The sequence below is a fragment of the Phodopus roborovskii genome, unplaced genomic scaffold, assembly GCF_943737965.1.
Source record: "Phodopus roborovskii unplaced genomic scaffold, PHOROB, whole genome shotgun sequence".
In the NCBI taxonomy this organism is placed as follows: domain Eukaryota; kingdom Metazoa; phylum Chordata; class Mammalia; order Rodentia; family Cricetidae; genus Phodopus; species Phodopus roborovskii.
The window spans coordinates 15,938,559-15,959,694 of record NW_026126511.1 but is presented as its reverse complement, the minus strand read 5'-3'; the positions used below and the strand labels follow the sequence as shown (position 1 = coordinate 15,959,694).

Sequence of the window (21,136 nt, the reverse complement as noted above, 5' to 3'; positions counted from 1 at the left end):
AGTAAACGAGAGTGTCTGTGTCCTACTAAATCTTTGTTATAAATCCAGTATGTAGGAGGAGTTTGTCTCTGCGGGCCTTGGTCAGATGCTCCCTAGCCTTGATAGTTTGTATTTGGAAGGGAGAGGTGATTCAATTCAGGGTCGTTGAAGCAACGTTTCAAACACAGCCAGTTGCCCTGCCTTGCATAAATAATTTCATCTTAGTAAGGCTAAGCTGGAGATGCTCATCCTGTGTCTGACCTTTAGTGCTGAGTTGTCCTGAGGTTCTCATGACCCAAGTAAGACTAAAACCTCTTGCCCTACGTTGAATTTAGAAACCAAATAATTTCTTTACAGTGAATGTATAGAATGCAGTGCAGAGCTCCAGCTCTGAAAGGCTGTTCTAACTGTAGAGAAACCCATTGTGACATATAGACTTTGTCTGGTTCATTTTTGGTGTGTGGCTTTTTTTTATTTGCCAACCATGTATAATAAAGTTTTTTTTTGTTTTGTTTTGTTTTGAGGATTCAAGTCATGCTGGAGTGCTGGAGTTTTAAGTTACTAAATATGAATTTGATTTGATAATAAGGGTGAGAAGTATAAAATGATTGTTCTTAGTTGACCTTGTCTGATATTACAATGTATTATTTTCAGGACCTAAGACCTGGGCACTCTAATCAAAGGGGCCTCCTCAGCAAACAAACAAACAAACAAACAAACAAAAAATCCTCCAATTTATGGAAAAGAGTAGGATTATTTGATTAAAGATATTTCAAAAGAGGAAATAAAAAATGTGAACATGATTTGTTAATCTATAAAATGCTAGACAGGGTTTTTCTCTTATTATTGCTTCCACTTATTTCACTATAATATTGTTTAAGATGGTAATACCGATACTAATTCTGTATAATTACTACTTGGGAAATTCCTTGTGCGACAATAATCACATAAGTAGGTTAATACTGCAAACTCTTAGTTAATAAGTTATAAATGTATAAAAATGAATAAACTGAAAATATCAGTTTGCTGCTTTCTCATAATTACAGGATTAATATTTAAATGACTTTGTGAGAAAACTGGCACTATAACGGGTTTAGAGTTAATGAGAATATTTTTGCATGGCATTGAACATACTTCTCTTCTTGAGAAATTGAGATGGCTTATGTATTGGAGCAACTCCAAGCTGCCGCTCATAAAGCAGTTGTGAGAATAATGCTGGTATGGAAGGAGCTGCGGTGCTCAGGGAAAGAACACAGGCTCACCTGCAGCTGCCCTGAGCTCCGTCTGAAGGATGCCCAGGGGACAGAGTGAGAGTGTGCAGGGTTCAATGTGGTGCATCTTCAGCATTTCTTGGGGATCTGGGTCTAGGAAGCGTATTATTCCCTATGAAACTCTGTAAGGTTTGGTACTAGCCACCCCTTTACTCTTAGAAAGGTTAAGTCACAAGGCATTAGACTTCAAGACCAGCCTGCTGTTCTATAAAGGAAGTGGTGAGGCCCTGTCTGAAAACAAAATCAAATCCAAAAGTAACTAACAACCTGTGATAGACACATTGTAACACATTGTGTTTATTCTATTCCCATTACCTGTGTGCCGTCATGGGCACACAATTTCTTACCGACTTTGACCCTTCCTTTTACTTTGTTTTAGCAATCAACACGGTCTTGATGAACTTATTAATACAAGCCCCAAAGATGTCAAAACTACTGCCGGGTAAGCGAAAATATTATATTTTGTTTTTCTTTCAACTAAACAGAATATGAATGTAAATACCATAATCAGTTTTATGGGAAAATTCAATGAAATTCTTGAAATATCATCACTATTTTTATATGTACCTGGAAATTACATGGTAATTTCAGTATTTAGACATAGCAAAACACAGGCAGATGAGCCATGTACATAGCAGGGCCTTCTCCTAGTCTTAAGTAAATTAACGGACCAACCAAGGGGAGGCAGAGATATAGCTAGGCTGGGAGCTGGTACATTCTGCTTGGTTTGTAAAGTATTAATGTTAAGCTTTTGTTTCTGAAGTTAAGATTTATTAATGATAGCTGTGGAATAAACCAAGATGCCTCATTTGACACATCACTAGTAGTGAGTGCATTTACTCTTTGTGGAAAAGTGTTTTCTGGAGGACACTAGAAAGTGTAGGAGGCTTATTGTTCTTTACAGGACTTGTGCTTATAAAATGTATATGAACGTAAATAATTCTGTAGTTTCTCTAAGGTAATTAAATTCACTTTTTATCTCTGATTATATACAAGTCAAATTGTGTGTGTGTGTGTGTGTGTGTGTGTGTACAAGTATTTTTTGTATAAAATCTTGGGAATGTTTTCATAATTTCCATTTTTAAGTGTGTTGACACCTATACAAGTCATAAAACCTTACTGAAGGGATGGAGGAAACATGGGAAATCTTAGCACAGTTGATGGGCACAACTTTGAAAACCACCTTTGCAGCTGAATCTGTTTTCCAGAAGAGGGGACAAGGACTCGGAGAGGTCAAACGATTTGTTCAGGGTCACAGAGAAAATTAAGGAAGACTGATAGTAGTTCCGTGATTGCTGAGGCAGTAACTAATCACGGAGCACCTACTGGGTTCACAGCTATCACTAGGTGTCATTTTGCTTGCATGTTAGGTCTAATTACAGGCCACGGACACCAAAAAGAGAATTTGGTAGTCATACTCAATCTTATTAACAGCAGGCAATTAGCATAGATTAACGCTAATTATGTGCCAGGGCAGAGAGATGTTACGCTAAGACAATAATAGGTTGTCAGTTTAATATATTGCATTTAGGAGCCCCCGTGTACTGCTGGTTGAACATAGCATGTATTGTCAGTGAGTTGCATTTAGAAAGAAAAGTGAAACGGAAGGCTGTTGCAATAAAACATTACATGCAGTAACATCTGTGTTCCCGGAGTTGATGTTAGAGAGGACAGAGCTGTAGGCAGTGTCTGGTTCAAGCTCCTCGTTTGCATATGACAATATCAAGGCTTGAGTGAAAAAAATTCTATCTTCTATGAGGTCCTGTGGTTTCCAGCTGAATTCTGTTCTTGACTCCACAGCACAGACTTCAATCTTCAAATAGATGAAGGTTCATTAGATGTCTCAGGAAACCCAGGAGGCTACAGGGATAGGTTGGGGCTTGTGTTGTAGGACAGCTGGGATGGGAAGTGTCCCTCAGTGGTCTGACAGGGTCTGATGGATCACGTATGGATGACAATAGCACAAATGTACAGATCACTACAATACGCTTTGGAGTCTGAACCTCCATGGAAATAATGCCTAAATACCTGGTACACCCTGTAACCCATCAGTAACACAAAATCAAATCAGAAACTTGTGTAAGGAAGCTGTTATATTTTCTCTGGATAAAATTTAAACATTGCATTCACATGTTCACGGGATCCAGGCCTGGAAATAGTGTTTCCAGTTCATTGAGATAAGTTGCATCTGTCACTTATTGAGGGAATTCGGAACCATTGCTTAGCTCCTTGCTGTGGTGACACAGTGTTGCCTTTTATAAAAAAGTAGTGGCAGCACATAGCATATGTTTATGTCTGCTGGCTTTTGTTTCTGAGACTTTGATATGTCCCTTATTAAAGGTTTTTATAATTAGTTCAATGTATATCCATCAGCACTCACAAGAGCGAATCAAATAGAAAATATTAAAGTTCTAATGTTGTCAGGGCATAGTTTCTTGCAAGCTCTCTCTGTCTCTTTCTCTCTCTTCTCCCCCCCCCCCGTGTGTGTGTGTGTGTGTGTGTGTGTGTGTGTGTGTGTGTGTGTGTTTCCTGGGCTTTTCAAAATACTGATTTGAATATCTCTGTTTTAGATTTTTAGATGAACAGTCTTATTTTACACTCAGTAGAGCGTGTAGAGAGGGAAGCTTTGACATTTGTCTTAGCATTTTCTCTTAAGCCCATGGAGAGTCTGAGCAGTCACACCGAAATCCATTGTGATTAATCTTACATGTAAACAAGCTGTGACTTTTAAGCACACCTTTGCTTCTAGAAGGTTTATTCCCTATTATTCCTTTTTTCCCTTTAATATATTGAGTTAACTTCATTTTAAATGCTCGCATATTTGTCACCGTTTAGTTTTTAACAGATTTCCCGCCTCTGTTGTCTCATTTAATCTTCATAGCACCTATTTTGTAACAAAATGTTTTCAAGCAATTTATTCTGAGAAATCGTTTTTAGTAGTGTTCATTTGCCAATCATTTGTTCTATTATATTTATAGATTTTTTTAAAAAAAAATTAAAAACAGTTTCTTAAGGATGACTCAAAATTCAGATTGAGATGTTTCCTCTATCAGGGAGATCTGAGAACTCTTCATCCAAGTGCTGGAAGCCATCATAGGCACACATGCCTTGGCAAGGCTGGGGAGGGAGGCTGCCTCTGGAAGGGAAGGGGACCCAGGCAAGCTGCTGCTCCCGGTGGTACTGGGAGAAGATACTGTTATTCCTGCAGTCTTTCACAATAGCATGTGACATGTGCTTCTCTGAGTATCTATGGATATAAGGATACGATTTAGAATGTAGTAAGAAATTATGCAGATCTAGAAAAGTGATAGCAGTAGATTGTTTTCTAAAGTCTAAAATCGCATTAACCCTGAAGATATCTAGGGTTCTAGTACCAGAAATGATTTCCCTCCTGTTGAGTGAGCCTTAAGTCCAATTATTTGGGTGGGTTTCTTTTGTCGTCTGTGGAAGTCTTGGGAGACTGCCAGTCATGTTGGTAACAGGTCTAATAGTCACATTGTGCAATGAGTAATCAAGAGACATGTCCTCCAGCTCCTGTCTCCTGCCTATCTCCATCGAATGGCAGTTCTTGTAAGAGTCTTGCCTCTGGTTTTACTGCAAGAGGCAAACTTTATAAAAGGTAGTTTGTACTCTAGCAACTCCTTTTCCAGAAATCCACAGAAAGAGGACATTTTTTTCTTAAGCAAATATATTACTATTTAAAAGAATAAAAAATAAAATTAGGCATCATGGAATTCTGTGATGGAAGTTTGGTCAGCTAAGGTAACTTGTCTGACTATTCTTTAGAAGTGTACTAGATCGGATGATAAATGGCCGAGAATTATCACACAGCAGACAAATAGAAAAGACTGAACTATTTTAGAAGAGTGCATTTATGGATTGATTCAGCCACCTGTGTCTACCATGGAGCTATGCCATCCTCATGATTTCAGCATAGGTAAAGAAAGGGACTTTTAAAGCTCATGCTGGTGGGATGAACCCCCCATAAGACCCTCAGCAGTGCAATGTGACACAAACACTGGTCATTTAGTGACAAAGCAGAAGTGGATCTGATCTTTTGTGTGACTTTGCTGACATTGCCAGCAGCTGCATATTTAATTCACAGTTAGAGACTGAATAAGCTCCACTCATCCATCAGAAATACACACAAGCATCCTTGAGATCCCAGGAACGCAGCAGCCAGAACCAATGCAGATGCACACAGAATTTCCATTTGTTCAACGAGAAACAGCATGGCTTTTAGTAGTAATGTGAGCCAGCACCAGTGAGCGATCCCATTATCTGTAGTCAATAAACTGATGTTAGATTAATTATTAATGTTCTAAATTTCTGCTTCCAGACAGGCACCAAAGAACCCTGCAAATTGCTAGTGATGTTTCACCACCCACTATCGCCACCCTGAAGGAATGCTGGGATAGTTAGTCCATATCTCCAGCGTTAAGCCAGGAAAGCCCCACTTCTGGTGGAGGCTGTTAAGATAATATGGTAGCCTCAGATATGACAATGTTGCTTGTGTAATGATTGGTGAAAAACATCATTTAGGCAAATTCAGAGTCTTCTATCTGCATTATAAATTTGCAGCATTGACTACGTTCAGCTTTATCTGATGATGTGGGGGAACCCAGCTTTGAATTTTACATTATCGTTCAATTATAACATCCATTAATAATCCCGAAGTACTGTACATTTTACAGTTTCCCTGGAATATTAAAACTCACATTAAAGATATTTAAATTAATTTCTATGTTTTTCAAAGCACACAAATAGTTTTTTAAGTGTGACGTTTAAGAAGCTAAAGTATGCTGGCTAATTTGCATAGTTTATCAATTACTATTAAATCTCCACATATACACGAGGATACTTTATTGCATTTTGCTTCCCTAACAATGTTAATTTTGTGAGTGAGAATCCACATGCTGATTCTTTGTTTAGTAACTTTATTTGAATACAACATTTTAGAGCAGGAGAAGGGAGAATTATAGGAACTGGTGTTAATTCCAACGATGGGAAAGTTTAGGACTGAAATGAAAATTTAAAAGTCCCTCAGGACCGTGGAATCACTAACTCACTTTGACATTACGGCATTCCATTAACTATTTACCACTAACTCACTGCTACATTGCCACATCCTTTTAACTATCACTCTTCTTGTACTTGCTTTACTCACAACTTAATCATTGTGCCATGACTTGTGTTTTCCTCACCAAAACCTTATTGTACTGGATATTAGGAGTCTCCTTTGACAGAAGAAGCCTAAGGAATTACGTACTGAAGGACGTAGGGGAGGAAATGAGCTTCACTCTTCAGTAGGCTTCATGACACAGGCTTTTCCCAAACTCATGAAAACAGCAAACAGGATCTTTTGACATTAGGTTACTATGCAAATGACTAATGTAGGATAACATGCCAGAGGAACCAACCTGTCAGTCACCGAGTCAGCCTGTCAGTCACTGAGCCTAAGATCTGAGAGTCTCATCACCACATTCATCCTCTACCTTGTCAATTTCTTATTCAGTTGTCAGTCTGAGGTTTTATATTTCTGTAACCCAACAATGTCAATTAGGTCTCCAGCTAGAAACTTCCGAGCGTTGTTTTTTTTGTAGGTGGGTAGTATGCACTCAGTTCTTCATTCTCCTATAAGTTAGTTCTTGGGTTTTAGGACATTCACTCAGTGTTTCCAAGCTGGAGGTGCCAGTCCTGCAAGATCTTGTGAGGTCTGAATGAGGTAATCCATGTGAACATGTGATCAGTGCTGCAGGAAACTCTTTTCAGATTGGATTTCTTAAGCTTTCCAAAAGTGATATCTCTTTCACTTATAAAATCCACACCCATTTGATGGTGCTAGAATTAAACCCAGGACCTTGTACATACTAGGCAAGGCTGATATCCACTCTTCATGGATAGTCCAGTCATACTTGCATATTTACCTACAAGCCAATAGATTAAATAGCTCAGTATACAGTTTCCAGCCTCCTGAACACTTACAAATCAAAAATGACTATGTCTAAGAAGATGTACTGATGTTTTATTGTAATTTTTAAATTTCCTACAGTTGTGTTACAACTAAACCACATATACACACTATGCTTTTGTTTTTATGTATTTTTGTTTTCTTTAGAGACCAGAGCCTAGAAAATTTAACTGAAATTGATTCTCATGTATCTGAAAATAAAAATGGAAGGTAAGATTGGTTGCAATTGGCTTTATTTCTTAGGAATTCCTTTTGTACCCAAGTGATTGTTTAGAAAATTTTCTGGAGGAGTTGAATTGCACTGTAGCATTTTATAAGCACTATCCAAATCAGAAAAGTTACAGCACCATATGCTTAATATCTAACACAGAAAAAATTAACAATGTTCTGATTGTGTTAGAATCTCTCATTCCTGTTGCTCCATCCTGTTACTTGGTATAAAAGGTGTCATGAAAATTCAAAGCCCTTTACTTGGGTTGTGAGCGTTTATTTTTACTCACGGTCGCTTGGTGGGTTTTCAGTAGGGAAGGAGTACCTTGTGACTCTCTTTCTTGAATATCTCATGTTAAAAGCACACATAAATTTCTCATAGCAACAAAGCAAAATCTCATTTTGATATTTCCTTTTACCGCAATACCTGTTTGGCATTAAGAGGAATATTCGGATGGAAGCTTTACCTGCTTGTGACACACAACTTAAGTTAGGGAGGAACTGATAACTTCCACATGGTTGAAAGACTAAAAATATTCATTTCTTTTTTTTTTTTAACCTTCCCAAGATGCCTGTGCTTTTTTTTTTTTTTTTAAGCTTTTGTGATTGGGTAAGAAATAATATTGTTGGTATTTTCTGCCAGGTGTGGAATGGTTATGGAAAGACGAGCTGGGTGTCTTTCCCCAACTGTCTGCAAGATGCTCCTGCATCCCACAGAGTCCATGTTGTGCTGGTTCTCCAGATAATGTGTGCCTTTTTGTTGTGACCCCAACAGAGTCTCTGACAGAAAGAGAGAAAAGAAGTGTTCAGTAGGATCTGCTGCTCGTAGAGGTGCAGTCACTTTTGAGAACTGAACGGGACTGACACATAGCCAACCTCATCCAAACATTATTTAGAAGTGATCAACGCAGCTAAGGAACTTTTCTTTTAAGCTGACTTAAAAGCTGCTCCATTTTCTGTCCACGAAACAAGGTTTTATAGGCAGCATTGGCGAGGAAACAATACGTCAAAGATTGTGGCGTTGGTGTATGAATTTGAGGGAACTTAATTCAATCGAGAACAGTCGTGTTTACAGATTCTTGCCCACTTCTGTTTGTGCATTTTATAAACTGGTGATGTTTTAAGTTCGCACCACTAAAAACAATGTGAATTCATTTCAAGGTCACCCATGGCCTTCTTCTTTGTGAAGCTGTGCATTTCTTAAATTTTATACTGTGTATCATGTTATTTGAATATCATAATATTTATTTAGTGGGGCTGGAGTTTGAAAACAGGGTCTTATGAATTCTAGGAAAGCACTAAATTTGAATATTCTTCAGGCTTATTGTGGAATGACATAGCCCAATAATCATGAGAGAAAACCCTCTATGATGGTGCTGATCACACATTTTTACTACTTGCTGTAATTGGAAAATTTCCTCACAAAACAGCTCCTTTAAAGCAGAAAGATTTTTTAAAGATAAATAAATGCCAATTAACTTGTTATAGATGAGTACACAATAAATTAATTAGCGGCACAATTCCGCACACACATTTATTGGCATAGGAATGTGTACACACATTTATAATCACATGAATTTAATAGCTTTAAATTTATGATGTTAGGACCTGATGCATTTAAAATCAGCACACCACACACCTTTGTAAAGTTTCTTAACAAAGCAGAGAGAAAGATTATCCTAACTTTAATTCATAGCTTCATACTTGGAAATTTTAGTGTATATTTAGCCAAGACTAATTTCTTTTTATAATTTAAAAATTAAGATATCTCCAGGTACCTTCTACTATTTTCATTTATTTTATTAGTTTTGTTTTGTTTTTTTGTTTGTTTGTTTGTTTGTTTGTTTTTGTATGTCAGGGATGATCAAGTAACACATTTTCTTCCTTAAATGTTATGTAGGACAAGACTTGAGACAAGGATCAGTAGTTAAAGCATGTACTGCTCATGCAAAGGACCAGAATTCAATTCCCAGCACCCATGTTGGATAGCTCACAAATGCCTACTCTTCCAGCTTGAGAAGGCTTGTTTTCTCTGGTGTCTGTGGGTACCAGCAAGGAAGTGCACACACCCTCCCACAGGCAGCCTGTTTGATAATAAGGCTTAATAGAAATCTGAACTCTTGTGTAGGTTTTCATGTCTTTACTCTCAAAACTTAGAGATGAGGAGAAAGTGCTACAATTTCCACTATTTTTTTTCCATTGAGAATTTCCTCTGTTGCTTGGGAGAAATTGAATGTGCTTATGCTCTGTTAAACATGATGACATTTTTAGATCAGCAGAAATCTAGGTCAAACTTCTGTAGTCTTCAAAGTATTACCTTTCTTTAAACCAAATGGGAACTGAAGTGTCTCAAAGCAACCCCTGGATCGTTCATTAAGCTGATGAATTCTTAGATCTGTGATACAAATCTGAGGGCATGGCTGTTAGGAAAATGATCAAGGAACCTATTTTCAGCTGGTTTTAGCCTTGATGAAAATACATTCTATCATAGCATTAGATAACATGAGCCATGTTTGTGGATTATTCTTTAAGGTAAGACAGTAATTTCTGTGGAGCCAGTGGAATCAGTAAAGTCATCTATACTTTATGGTATATCTCTGTGCAGAAACCAGGTAGATGTAAAGAAATATCGTCTACATAGCAAAATCTTAACAAAGCAAAATGCTTGTAAGTGACCTTGATTTTGAAGGCCAAATACATATGTTTCATCTTGCAGGTTAGATGGCCAAGTCAATGGATTCACCAAAACTCAACTCAAGGAGTCCACAAGAACCTCTGTCTATTCTTATGAAGCCAGAAACAGCCTCAGGTACTAAAGACAATTATAAAACCAATGACAGAGCTATCCCTGTGTTTATTTGTTTATATGTAAGCTAGCCATTTGTTTTAAAGCATGAAACTTTCTATATGTAAATACTCTTACATGAAATTGTTGAGTCAGCAACTCAATTATTGCCGGGATGCAAATAGAAGAATATAAAATGTGATTGTTGCTTTAATATCTGCAAATATATAAAACATGATTATGACATTAATGTTGACATTCTTTTAAAGATATATTGATTTCATTTTATGTGTATATCTGAGTCTATGTTATGTTCATCACACATCTGCTGGTACCCACAGAATCCAGAAAGCATCAGATCTCTGGAACTGGAAGTATAGGTCACTGGGAGCCACCCAATGTGGGTGCTGGAAACCAAATGTGGGTTCCCTTCAACAGTGCTGTTATCTACTGAGCCATCTCTCCAACCTGGGTATTCACATTTTTGAACAAGATCTTTCTGACTATATCATTAAATCTGAAGTTTGAATAGCCAATTAAAGTTCACTTTTAACTTAAGGTTTATTGGGGAAGTCTATGGCTTAGAAATGAACTGGGCATCAGGGAAATAGATACTAAAATACAATACCTGGACAGTTAAAATGATCTTCATGCTCTAAGACAAATTTACTGAATCATTAGTTTTCACAATAATACCTAAGTAGAACAAGACAGTGGGTGTTAAGAGTTCAATGGGAGAGTTGATTTAGAAGTAATATATATATTTCTTAGAAAGTATACACACACACACACACACACACACACACCTTTTTGCACTGAATTGGAAAATGGTTTTGTTTTTATCAACAAGTGACATTTTAACAGGAAACTAAATGGTTTTATTGTAGCTCCAGTACTGGAAGCAGGGATGCTGGGCCCAGGGACACTGTTGTCTATACAAGGACGTACGTGGAGAGTAGGTAATGCAAAAGTACTTCTGATATTTCCTTTCTTTTTGCAGCTGTGAATGATCTGTGCCATGTAAGGGTGCTACCGTTTCAGGGTGTGTATCTTTCATAGAGAAGATAGTTTCGGAAAATTGCAAGTTCTATGCATATAATATTTATGTTGTTCCCAATATTAAGTAGTCGATAAATGGCTTATAGTCATTGTATATACTCAAAGGAATTTCAGATAACTAATGAATAAGTAAGTAATTTGATTGGTAATCAAATATTGTTACATAAATGTGCGTGACCATTTGGTTTTAACAACCTTTTTAATTTGAATCACCTTAATTCAAAGGCTCCATTTATTATTTACTCCTAATCTTACATGGAAGATATATCTTTAGGTTGACGTATTATGACCCAAATTGCATATTATTGATGTCCTATGAAACTGCCTGCTTGGAATGAAAGATGTCGACAAAAGTGTAACAGAGGACACGGATTCCAACACATTTAGTTTTCAAAGAGTATAAAAAAAAATGAGAATTGGCCTAATTACAGGGTAATGTAATGGGAACTACACAAATGCAGACATATGTGACATGACATGTGTGTTTACTTTAACGAAGCCCAAGACAACAGTCCAGGGACAACTGTGTGCATGGGAACTCCAGGGACAACTCAATACTTCTTTGGGTCAAAGCCATGTGTAGTTTACACACACAGCTTCCAAAATAATTTTTTTCCTTAATTCAATTTTTGCTCTATTTTGGCTTCATAGTAATTCCTACTATCTTATAATTAAACTGAAAGATAAAACATTTGAGAGAAAAATAATAAATAGTTACTGAATCTGAAAGAAGTAGGCACACACATAAATAGCATGACGGTGATATAAAGACAACACACAAAATGTTGGCAAGTAAGATAAAAGAAAAAGGCATTGATTCTATACTTACACGGCACTCTATTTTCACACACTGGTAACCCTACAGAGTCAATGCATTTTGATTTTTAAAATGATATCTCATTGAAACGAAGTCCGACAACTGTGATATCAATTTTTAAGAAACAGTAAATCTCTAGAGTTAGGCATAGTCTACTAAATACTATTTTCCAGATGTTTTTATTTATTGAATAGTTCATTAAACTAAACCACATTTGAATTATTTAGCTCTGTTGGCTATAGTTTGCTTTTGTAGACTACTGTGCATATGTTATTGGAATATCTGTGTTATGTTATTGGAATATCTGTGCATATTGTGTTATTGGAATATATGTGTACAGACAGCAATTCTCAAGTGTGGTTTCTGTGCTGAATTCAACCGTATCACTTCAGACTTGTTTCAAGTGAAAATTACTTGTCCCATCCCAGACCTGAAGAATCACAAAGTATGTCATTGGGGTCCTGGCCATCTGTGTTTTAACAAATTCAACATGCTTTTGATGCAAATGCAGATTTGAAAATTCTAACTATAAAAGATAATACTGTAATATGTTAGACAGATAATATATAGGTTAGAATATTCTGCAAGGATGGCTTTGCTACTGTTTGTTTCTTACCATTACTAAGGTGACAGTGATGTCCCTTTAATATCTCTAGCTTTCTTAAGGTCTACATTGGCGATGGCACAGTATATTGTGAAGTCTCTAGAGTTATGTTCAGGAGTGAGTTATTGTCATTAACATTAACAAACCTGACAGCCTTGGCAAAGGTGCTTGAGTGTGTGTGTGTTAGTATTTTAATTTAATTAATATTTTACTTAAATTATTTAATTGGTTAATTTTCACAATTCTGAGAATTAAATTTAGTGCCTTACACACACCAAGAATTTTTTTATACCACTAAACCATCTCCCCAGCGACCCTATTTGATTTTTGTTTTGAGACAGGATATGTCCAGTTTGCCAGGTTGGCCTTGAGCACATTCTTTAGCCTAGGCATGTCTTGAACTTGTGATCTTCCTGCCTCATCTTCCGAAGCAGGTGGGGCTACAGACCTGTGCCTCTAGGCTAGTGGGCTTTACTTTAGTAAATAAGTGAAAGAAAAATATTAAGTATTTGAAAAAACAATGATGTCTTTGTTGCTTACACTTAGATTTAGACTGCCCCAACCTGTTCTGATGTTTTGTTTGTTTGTTTGACTTGCTGGGACTTTTGCATTATGTCTTCTACAGATTAAATAATGAAAGGTATAAAGACATCATCTGTGTTTGCAATATTACAAATAATATAATGTGTGAAGGATTACATGTTTTCTTACCTATGTGGGGGCAATACTAGGGAAAATGTCCTGACTCTCTCATGTCCCTATATGTTTTTAGTAAATCACCAAAGGATGGATATCAGGAAAATATCTCAGGAAAATATATACAAACTGTTTATTCAACTTCAGATAGGTAAGTATGCTTATATTTCCATTACGGACACAAAGTGTATATATGCATATATACATATATATATATACACATAAACCTATACACACTTTCATGTGCACATACACATATGTATATTTTTCTTTGTCCTTTATTATAGAGATGATTTTGATAGGTGACAGGTAGAAAACTGTTAGGAAAATACATGATGAGACCACAGTACAGTTCTGCATTCAGGAACCTGCTTCCCAGCTGCTGTGTGGCTTTCATGGACATTATTCTGGAAGTCCTTTCCATGCCTTCTGAATTTCTTCTCTGGTCAGACCTGTTCCTGCTGGTGATTCCCATGAGCCCCCTGCCTGCAACATTATAATCACATAGGCTTTATGTCTCACTAGAATGTCCCCAACCCTTGTCCCTTGTTGCTTTCCAAAGGCAGCTGCATGGATCTCCTCGTCCAACACATGGACTCAGCTCAGTTCCTAGAAGGGCTAGGATGAGCACACATGTAATGCTGGATGGAGAACTGGCCCCATTCCAGGCTTTTTCTTCCGGGGATCCTCCTTACTGCGTCACATTCCGTGGGGCCTCTAGGTGATACTCAGGGAGGGTGGCTTGCAGATGCAAGTGGAAATCATTAGTGTTTCACCCCAACTTCTAGAAACAGGCCATGACACAAGAACCCACTTTTCTGCTGTTACGGTGTCTCTAGCAAGGGCTGGAAACATAACTATCTGGAGTAAGGACATAACTTACTCCAGCTTAGAATGTAAGTTTCTAATGCAGTCCTCAGCAGCTAGCGGGCATACAGTAAGCGATTCCTGAAAATGTGAACTGACATCCCATTTGCTAAGGGAAATAAGGAGAGCAGCCATTTCTCTGATGGCATCCCACATCCGTGGCCTCCTCAGTGAAAAGAACATCTTGTTGGAAGAGGCAATTTCTTCTTTCTTTGTGTCTCTGGCCTTTTGTCAGTGCTGATGGAATGAGATGATGATGTAGAGGCACTATTTTCTGCTTTTGATGTGCTTGTAGTCTTAAATGGGAAGATATATATATATATATATACATATATATGTGTGTGTGTGTATATATATATACATATATATATATGCACATATGAACATATGGACAATTCACAGGAACATATTTGCCAGGCATGTATATGCAAGTGATCATAGAATAAATTAAAAATTGCAAACATGTATCAAGATATATAAACAACTATGCAATTTGCACATATAGATGAATCATTATGTAATCTACATATACGTAAATCTTCATATATTTATATCTATGTATGTAGTGATTAGGATGATGCAATCGGAATGACTGAAAGTGTAAAACCAGACACGTTTTTAATCAACTCTTACTGCATTTCCTCTCACTTTCTCCTTCCCTCAATTCCCCTTTTCTCTGCTGGCTCTTTTGGAACTGTTGGTACTGAAGGGTGGCGCTAGGCAGGACTAACTCTTTTCAGCTCTGGGGGTGAGAAGGCCTCACAGGCAGGTGAAGGGCGGGCTCGATCACACTGCTTCCTTCCGTTCAGGTCTGCATCTCTGTTTTCTTCCTATAAAGTAATGGAGATGATAACAATCCCAACTTCTCAGGATGAAAGGAATTTCTTAAAGAAAAGTGTAGTGAGATAGTCCTTCTGTAGCACTGACCACGCCCATTGGGGGTGGAGCCATGGGCGGAAGTGACCTGTGGAAGGAGGTCGGAGGGGGCCAGGAAAGGCGCTCTTTTGCTGGCATGACTTGGACAGGAGAGGATTGGGTTGAATTTCCTGGTGTTCATCTGTCTAGGTTGTAAGTTATTTCTCCCTGAATAAACATCTATTCGGCCTATTTGTTTATCCTGATCCTTATTTACCGCAATAGAAAAGCATATGGGGAGATGCTACATGAGTATTGTACTATACATGTATTACATTCATGTACTGTCAGAGTCATCAGGACAGTTCTGTCAGTGTCATGATAAGAGTTAGGACACAGGGATGCAGATCATGACAGTAGCCCCAAACCAATAAAGTCTATGGAAGCTGGTCAAGACAACTTTAAGTCCTTTCAAAAGGAAAAGGATCTTTATTTAAGGTTCTGTCACAATTTAGTTTTTTTTTTTTTTTTTTTACTGTGTTGATCATGTATAGTTCACTTATAGTTGAATATTAAGTTTCTAAAATAGGCAAGGAAAACTACCTTTTCTCTCATCTAATTTGTGGCAGGGTCATGGCTTCCTTTAGAGAATAAATTAATTTAGTCATCATCTACATCCCTGTATCCTGCCTCACCATGGTACCAAGAACATGTTCAGATGACCCTGACTCTATAGACTCATCATGTATGAGTTCATAAACACATTCCAGAATGGATTTCTATTTGGGGCCTACTGAATGCTTTAGTGAAATTTGCATTAATCGGCCACACAATCTCCCTCCGCAGTGTATGAAGTAATATGTGTAAATTAGTTAAAATGATCTTCTAGCTTCACGGAATGCCTTTGTTCTAGCTCAGTTGGGAACTGAGCATCTTTTTCTGCCCAGATATGCTCTTGATTGCTGGTAAATTAATAACCCGAGCCTTTTCCCTTGTGCAGTTTCCTTGACATCATTATAGAATTAGTCCTATCATGAGGGTAAGTAAACAGCATGTTTTGGGATGTTAGTGTGATTGCTAAAGCTCCATCAGGATCAACACATTCCCACGCGATTTTACAGGGGATATGCCTGTTCCTACCTGATGGCACTTTTAAATTGTTTTTAATTCTTATGTCACTACAGGTCTGTCATTGAAAGAGACATGTGCACTTACTGCCGCAAGCCCTTGGGGGTGGAAACCAAGATGATTTTAGATGAGTTACAGATCTGCTGCCATTCCACTTGCTTTAAGGTAAACACATACTTATTTCACGTTACTAAGTGTAAGGCTGCACGACCACAAGAAAAAAATATGCATTCATATTGAAATGTTTAGCATGAAGCTAAAGCTTTAAACACTCTATAACCCACATTAATAATATGCTACCTAAGTATTTCTTTGTGCTCTACAGTTTCACCCTCAAAGGCCTGTAATCACTACCTTGGCTTTCGGCTTAGAATTCATTTCCTCACACGTCCCTTAGCCAGGAAACTTAAGTCTCTGGAAAAGAAGAATAGTTGTTCATTCCTAAGTTTCTGTACCATTTATTTGAACAAACAATGTACTGCAGCAAATATGCAACAACAACACCAGTCATGGAAAACAGACTGTTGAGTATAAAGCTAGCAGCTCTTTTGTCATGAGCTCGGACTCAGGCTTCACAATGCTTTAAACTCAGTCTGCTGTTAAGACTGTGGTTAATTGTGGCTTAATCAGGAACAGAGATGTACAATAGCAAATGTGTCCAAGTTTGGTTTTATTCAGCTCTTTCTTCTTACTTTTTCAATGGTGTGTGTTGGTCACATACCTCTCAGTGCAATTGACTGGGTATCTGAAGACCTCAATTCTGGCTCTGTCTCTCACTTTGGTCCATGTGGCTTTGGGCAATCATTTAAATGACAATGGCCATGATTTCCTTACCTGTAAAATAGATCATTGAGTAAGCTGTGATTCTCAATACTGGTTATTGTTATATGGATTGATTAAGGGGGAAAAAAACTTGGAATACTCAGACAGAAAATTTAAGATTTCATAGTATTTTTGGACACTGGTAGTTTTTAAAACTCCTTAGAATTCTCTAATATACATCCATTTTGAAAATTCCTTGCCTAAGTCTGGGTCCTTCCTAGTGATGGACCTATGAAGACCCATCTAGTGATGGACTTATGATGGATTCTACAGCTAATGAAAATTATTTCCTTTATCCAGATAGATCTACTTTGTTTGTTGATTGCTTGGTCATCATCAATTACCTAGCAATCAGAAATATGGTACATTATTTTGAATACAAAGCTAGCAAGACAGCTTAGTGTGTATACTAACTGTCAGCCAGTCTGAGGACCTGAGCTTGATTCTTAGAACCCACATCTTGTAAGGAAGAAAACTAATTTCCACAAAGTTCTCCTCTGACCTCTCCTCTTGTGTCTCATGGCACATAAAAAAATATAAAAAAAATAACAAGCTAAACCACAACTCAATATAGCATGATAAAAATATAGTCTGTAAATGAAACAAACATTTGATTATAACAGGAAAGTATTTCTAGCTTCAAAATATACTCTATTAAAATCTTCTAAAATGAGAAATTCTCCTGGTTATTTCTTTAGTAAATAGGAATAACTTTCATTTATTATATTTTAAGTGATTCATTTAAATTTTAAGCATTAGGGACTATGTATGACAGAACAAAAATGTTCCTCATGCTCATAGAAAAAGACAAACTGTTCTATAGCCATGGTAACAGAGAATCACTTAAACTAGTTTAAATGTTTAATAAACCTATCAAAGGCAATTTGCTCTAGTGAATTCTTCTTGAAAGCCAACCAGTAACTCATATTTGGAAGTTGGCCAATCAGCAGCAGATGAGTCTTGAAAAAAAGAGAGAGAGAAAAAAAAATGAGGCTAATCCTTTCCATAACACCTCACCCCACCCCTGTATGATCAGCAGTTTGTTTGGTTGAACAGGTTGTGCCTGAATCACATAGCTCTCCCTTGTAGAAGCAAAGGATAGACACAAATCTGTATTTTTGTTTGAGACATTGGACGGTTATCCTGTCCTTGGCATAGCCAAATTGTGGAAAATGCTGTCTGTTCCATTGTGAGTTGTGCAGGGTAAAGACTCCCTGAGCTGCATCTGCGCAGAAGGATGCTGTTGAGATGTATTTGAGAAGTCTGGCATGTGATGATAGGCAAGCGCCCTCAGTCTCCCCGTGGCCTCTCTCCAGGGCTGTCTGTGACTTCTTCCTCAGGAGGGTGGCCTTACAAGACTGAAAGGTTTTCCTGTCCTCACGTGCTTGAGGGTACATTCTTAGTCTATAATATAAACCCAATCTACTGTTTTCTTCAGTGTGAAATATGCAAACAGCCTTTGGAAAATCTACAAGCAGGTGACAGTATCTGGATTTATAGACAGACTATACATTGTGAACCTTGCTACTCTAAAGTGATGGGTAAGTGTCATACTCTGTGAGCAGCAGTCATTCTCACTAACACTGCTGACTATTTAGTGTTGATAAATATAAACATTCCAGGAAAAGTCAATACTTTATGAAACATAGCTAATAAAGAGGGAGCTACAGACAGTTAAACTGTGGCAGTATTTTGTCTAATGACATACATGAGTCAATGCTTATACTATTCTTTTTGTATTATCAGGGTGCATTGTAAACAAAGAGGCCATTCATTTAAATTTTTTTCCAGTTTGAAGCAGAAATTACTTTTGCTGATTAAATGACTGTTTAAGTTGAATCGTTTCTGTGGATGCCCATTTGCACTTGGACTTGGAAGTATATTTAAATATAGTCTGGTAATTCCAACCAATGACTTTTAATGTTACTTTTACCTGAAATAGTTAATTCTATGTAATTCTATGTTAAATATAGCATTTTAACAATGCAAGCACAAATGTTACTATAATTTGGACTCTTAATTAGCTTCAGTGAGGAGAAAGCAAGATGTTATGGGCATGCATTTTTAACTAAGCATGAGAAATTTAAGTGCTGATTTAAAACACGTGCAGAATATGTCAGGAAAATAAGGTTCTGTATTATTTAATTGATTGTTACAAGAGAGTACATTAAATTTATTTTTACATTCAATAGTAAGTAGAACAAGGGAAACAAATTGCTGTTGAGGGTAAGATCCATAGTTGTCCACAGTTACAATGTTAAAGGGCCTTTGTTCCTGCCTATTTTGGTGTAGTGAATGACTATTTGGGACTCCTACAAGGGATCAAAGGCACAGAAGTGAATCACAAATACATGAGCTTTAATGAGCTACTGGGTATCTACATCTGGGAAAATATTCAGAGACCCACATTTTATTGGGCTTCAGAATCAATTGAAAGAATAACCTTGATTACGTTTATGCTCTGCCTTCCTCTGTCTGCTTTCTCTGGATTCCTCATACCCACTTTTCTTTCTAGTTCTGCAGTCCTAACCAGTCTATGCTGACTCTTGGTGGGTTTGGGGTAACTCCAAATCTTGAGAGTCCCTGATGTGATGTAAGGGGTTTGGTGAACAAGGATTCAGCAGTGAGCATGTCTTCCTCTCTGCCCATGTACACTCCAGAGTAATGTTTTCTTTAAAAGAGCATACTCATAGCTGTGATCCTCACTCATTTATTAAACACCCCGTGTGTGGCTCTGCATGAGTGACCAAAGCCAGAGTGCGGAACTCAGGACCCGAGGGATGGGATGATGTACCGGTTGATCCAGTAGGGTCCCCTGGGAGGATGACTGGTTCTTTTCAAATTTTAATTGTGCCTTTATTTTCATCTTGATTTATGTGTCTAACTTTGCTTTTAAATTTTCAGCAAAGTGGATTCAGCAGCACTGATATGTGGAAATGGAGATGAGAAACCTTCGTCAAGGAATTTAAAGCTACGATTTAAGAACATATAATCCAGAAAAGATTTACATTGAAGATTACCTCCTGTATCAAAATAACAATTTTGTTATTGAACAAATAATCTAACTAGTTCGAATAAGGTCGCACGCATGAAAAGAACCATCTGGTATCTGGCAAGATTTAGTGATAAATACTCACATAGTTCTAGTTACCAAAGACAATGACAGTGAGCATTGTCAACCCTGAACAGGCCCCATTCCTGCTTGCCTGCCCATCGTGTTTTCCATTATAGCCAAGCTTCCTATCTTCTTGCCTGTACTTCCCCTAATAGTTTGTATTAGGGCATTATTGACACCCTGACAAATGGGCTGATAGAAGCAAGATATACTTCTCCTTTTTTCTAGAAAAGAAAATGCACATAGAAATTTTCTTATGAAGTTTTTCAGCAAGGTCAATGTGACAAGTTGTTTGGATCTTAGAAAATCACTTAAAGTTTCCAGACTTCTTCAGTGACTTCCCGGTGACACCACAGGCATTAGACAAAATGATTTCTAAGGTCCCCTTTGCTTTTCCAGTTGTCTGAGTCTAAAAGAAATTTGAGTTTGCTGTTTAGAAACATATTGGTATATTTGTTTATTGGGACATAAATAATTTCACCTGTGTCATCCTTCAGTTTATCACTGGCATATCTTTAATAGACTACGCTTAAAACTGAAATTAATAGCTTTGTGGGTGATAGGTAAAGTCATATGATGTGTAACTTGTTAAGCTTCCTTTGCATGCATTTCAAAATCTGGGTGTACAAATAATCTGAGAAGTAATAGCTATGGGTTACAAACATGTTATATGTGTTTATGTTACAGTTTATGTTTACAGAAGGCTCACAACAATAAAATGAGTTTCCCTAATGTTTGAATATCATTCACTAACGATTTTGGTCAATTATACTGATCACAAGTTGTATTTCATGCTATGAGAATTAGCTTATTTTTAACTGCTTAAAACAGTTTTTCTTTTGAAAGAATTCTCTTTTTTGGAGTTGGAAATTCAATAATCATACAAGGAATCATTATTATTGCTAGCATAGGAAGATTAAACATATAAAGTATTTTATAGGCACATAGCAACTATTT

At 37.2% G+C, this 21,136-nt stretch overlaps 1 protein-coding gene across 1 annotated transcript in view; it reads left to right on the top strand.

The window, feature by feature from the left end:
• Positions 1 to 20,911, top strand: part of Scel (sciellin) — a 72,045-nt gene extending 51,134 nt beyond the window's left edge. The window contains 11 exon segments of the mRNA XM_051195257.1: positions 1,630 to 1,760; positions 1,889 to 1,900; positions 3,624 to 3,658; positions 5,360 to 5,400; positions 7,369 to 7,431; positions 10,148 to 10,240; positions 11,104 to 11,175; positions 13,469 to 13,543; positions 16,299 to 16,407; positions 18,503 to 18,605; positions 19,969 to 20,911. Coding sequence (XP_051051214.1) covers positions 1,630 to 1,760; positions 1,889 to 1,900; positions 3,624 to 3,658; positions 5,360 to 5,400; positions 7,369 to 7,431; positions 10,148 to 10,240; positions 11,104 to 11,175; positions 13,469 to 13,543; positions 16,299 to 16,407; positions 18,503 to 18,605; positions 19,969 to 19,991 — 757 coding nt within the window. The 3' untranslated portion in view covers positions 19,992 to 20,911.
• Positions 20,912 to 21,136: the final 225 nt, after the last annotated feature.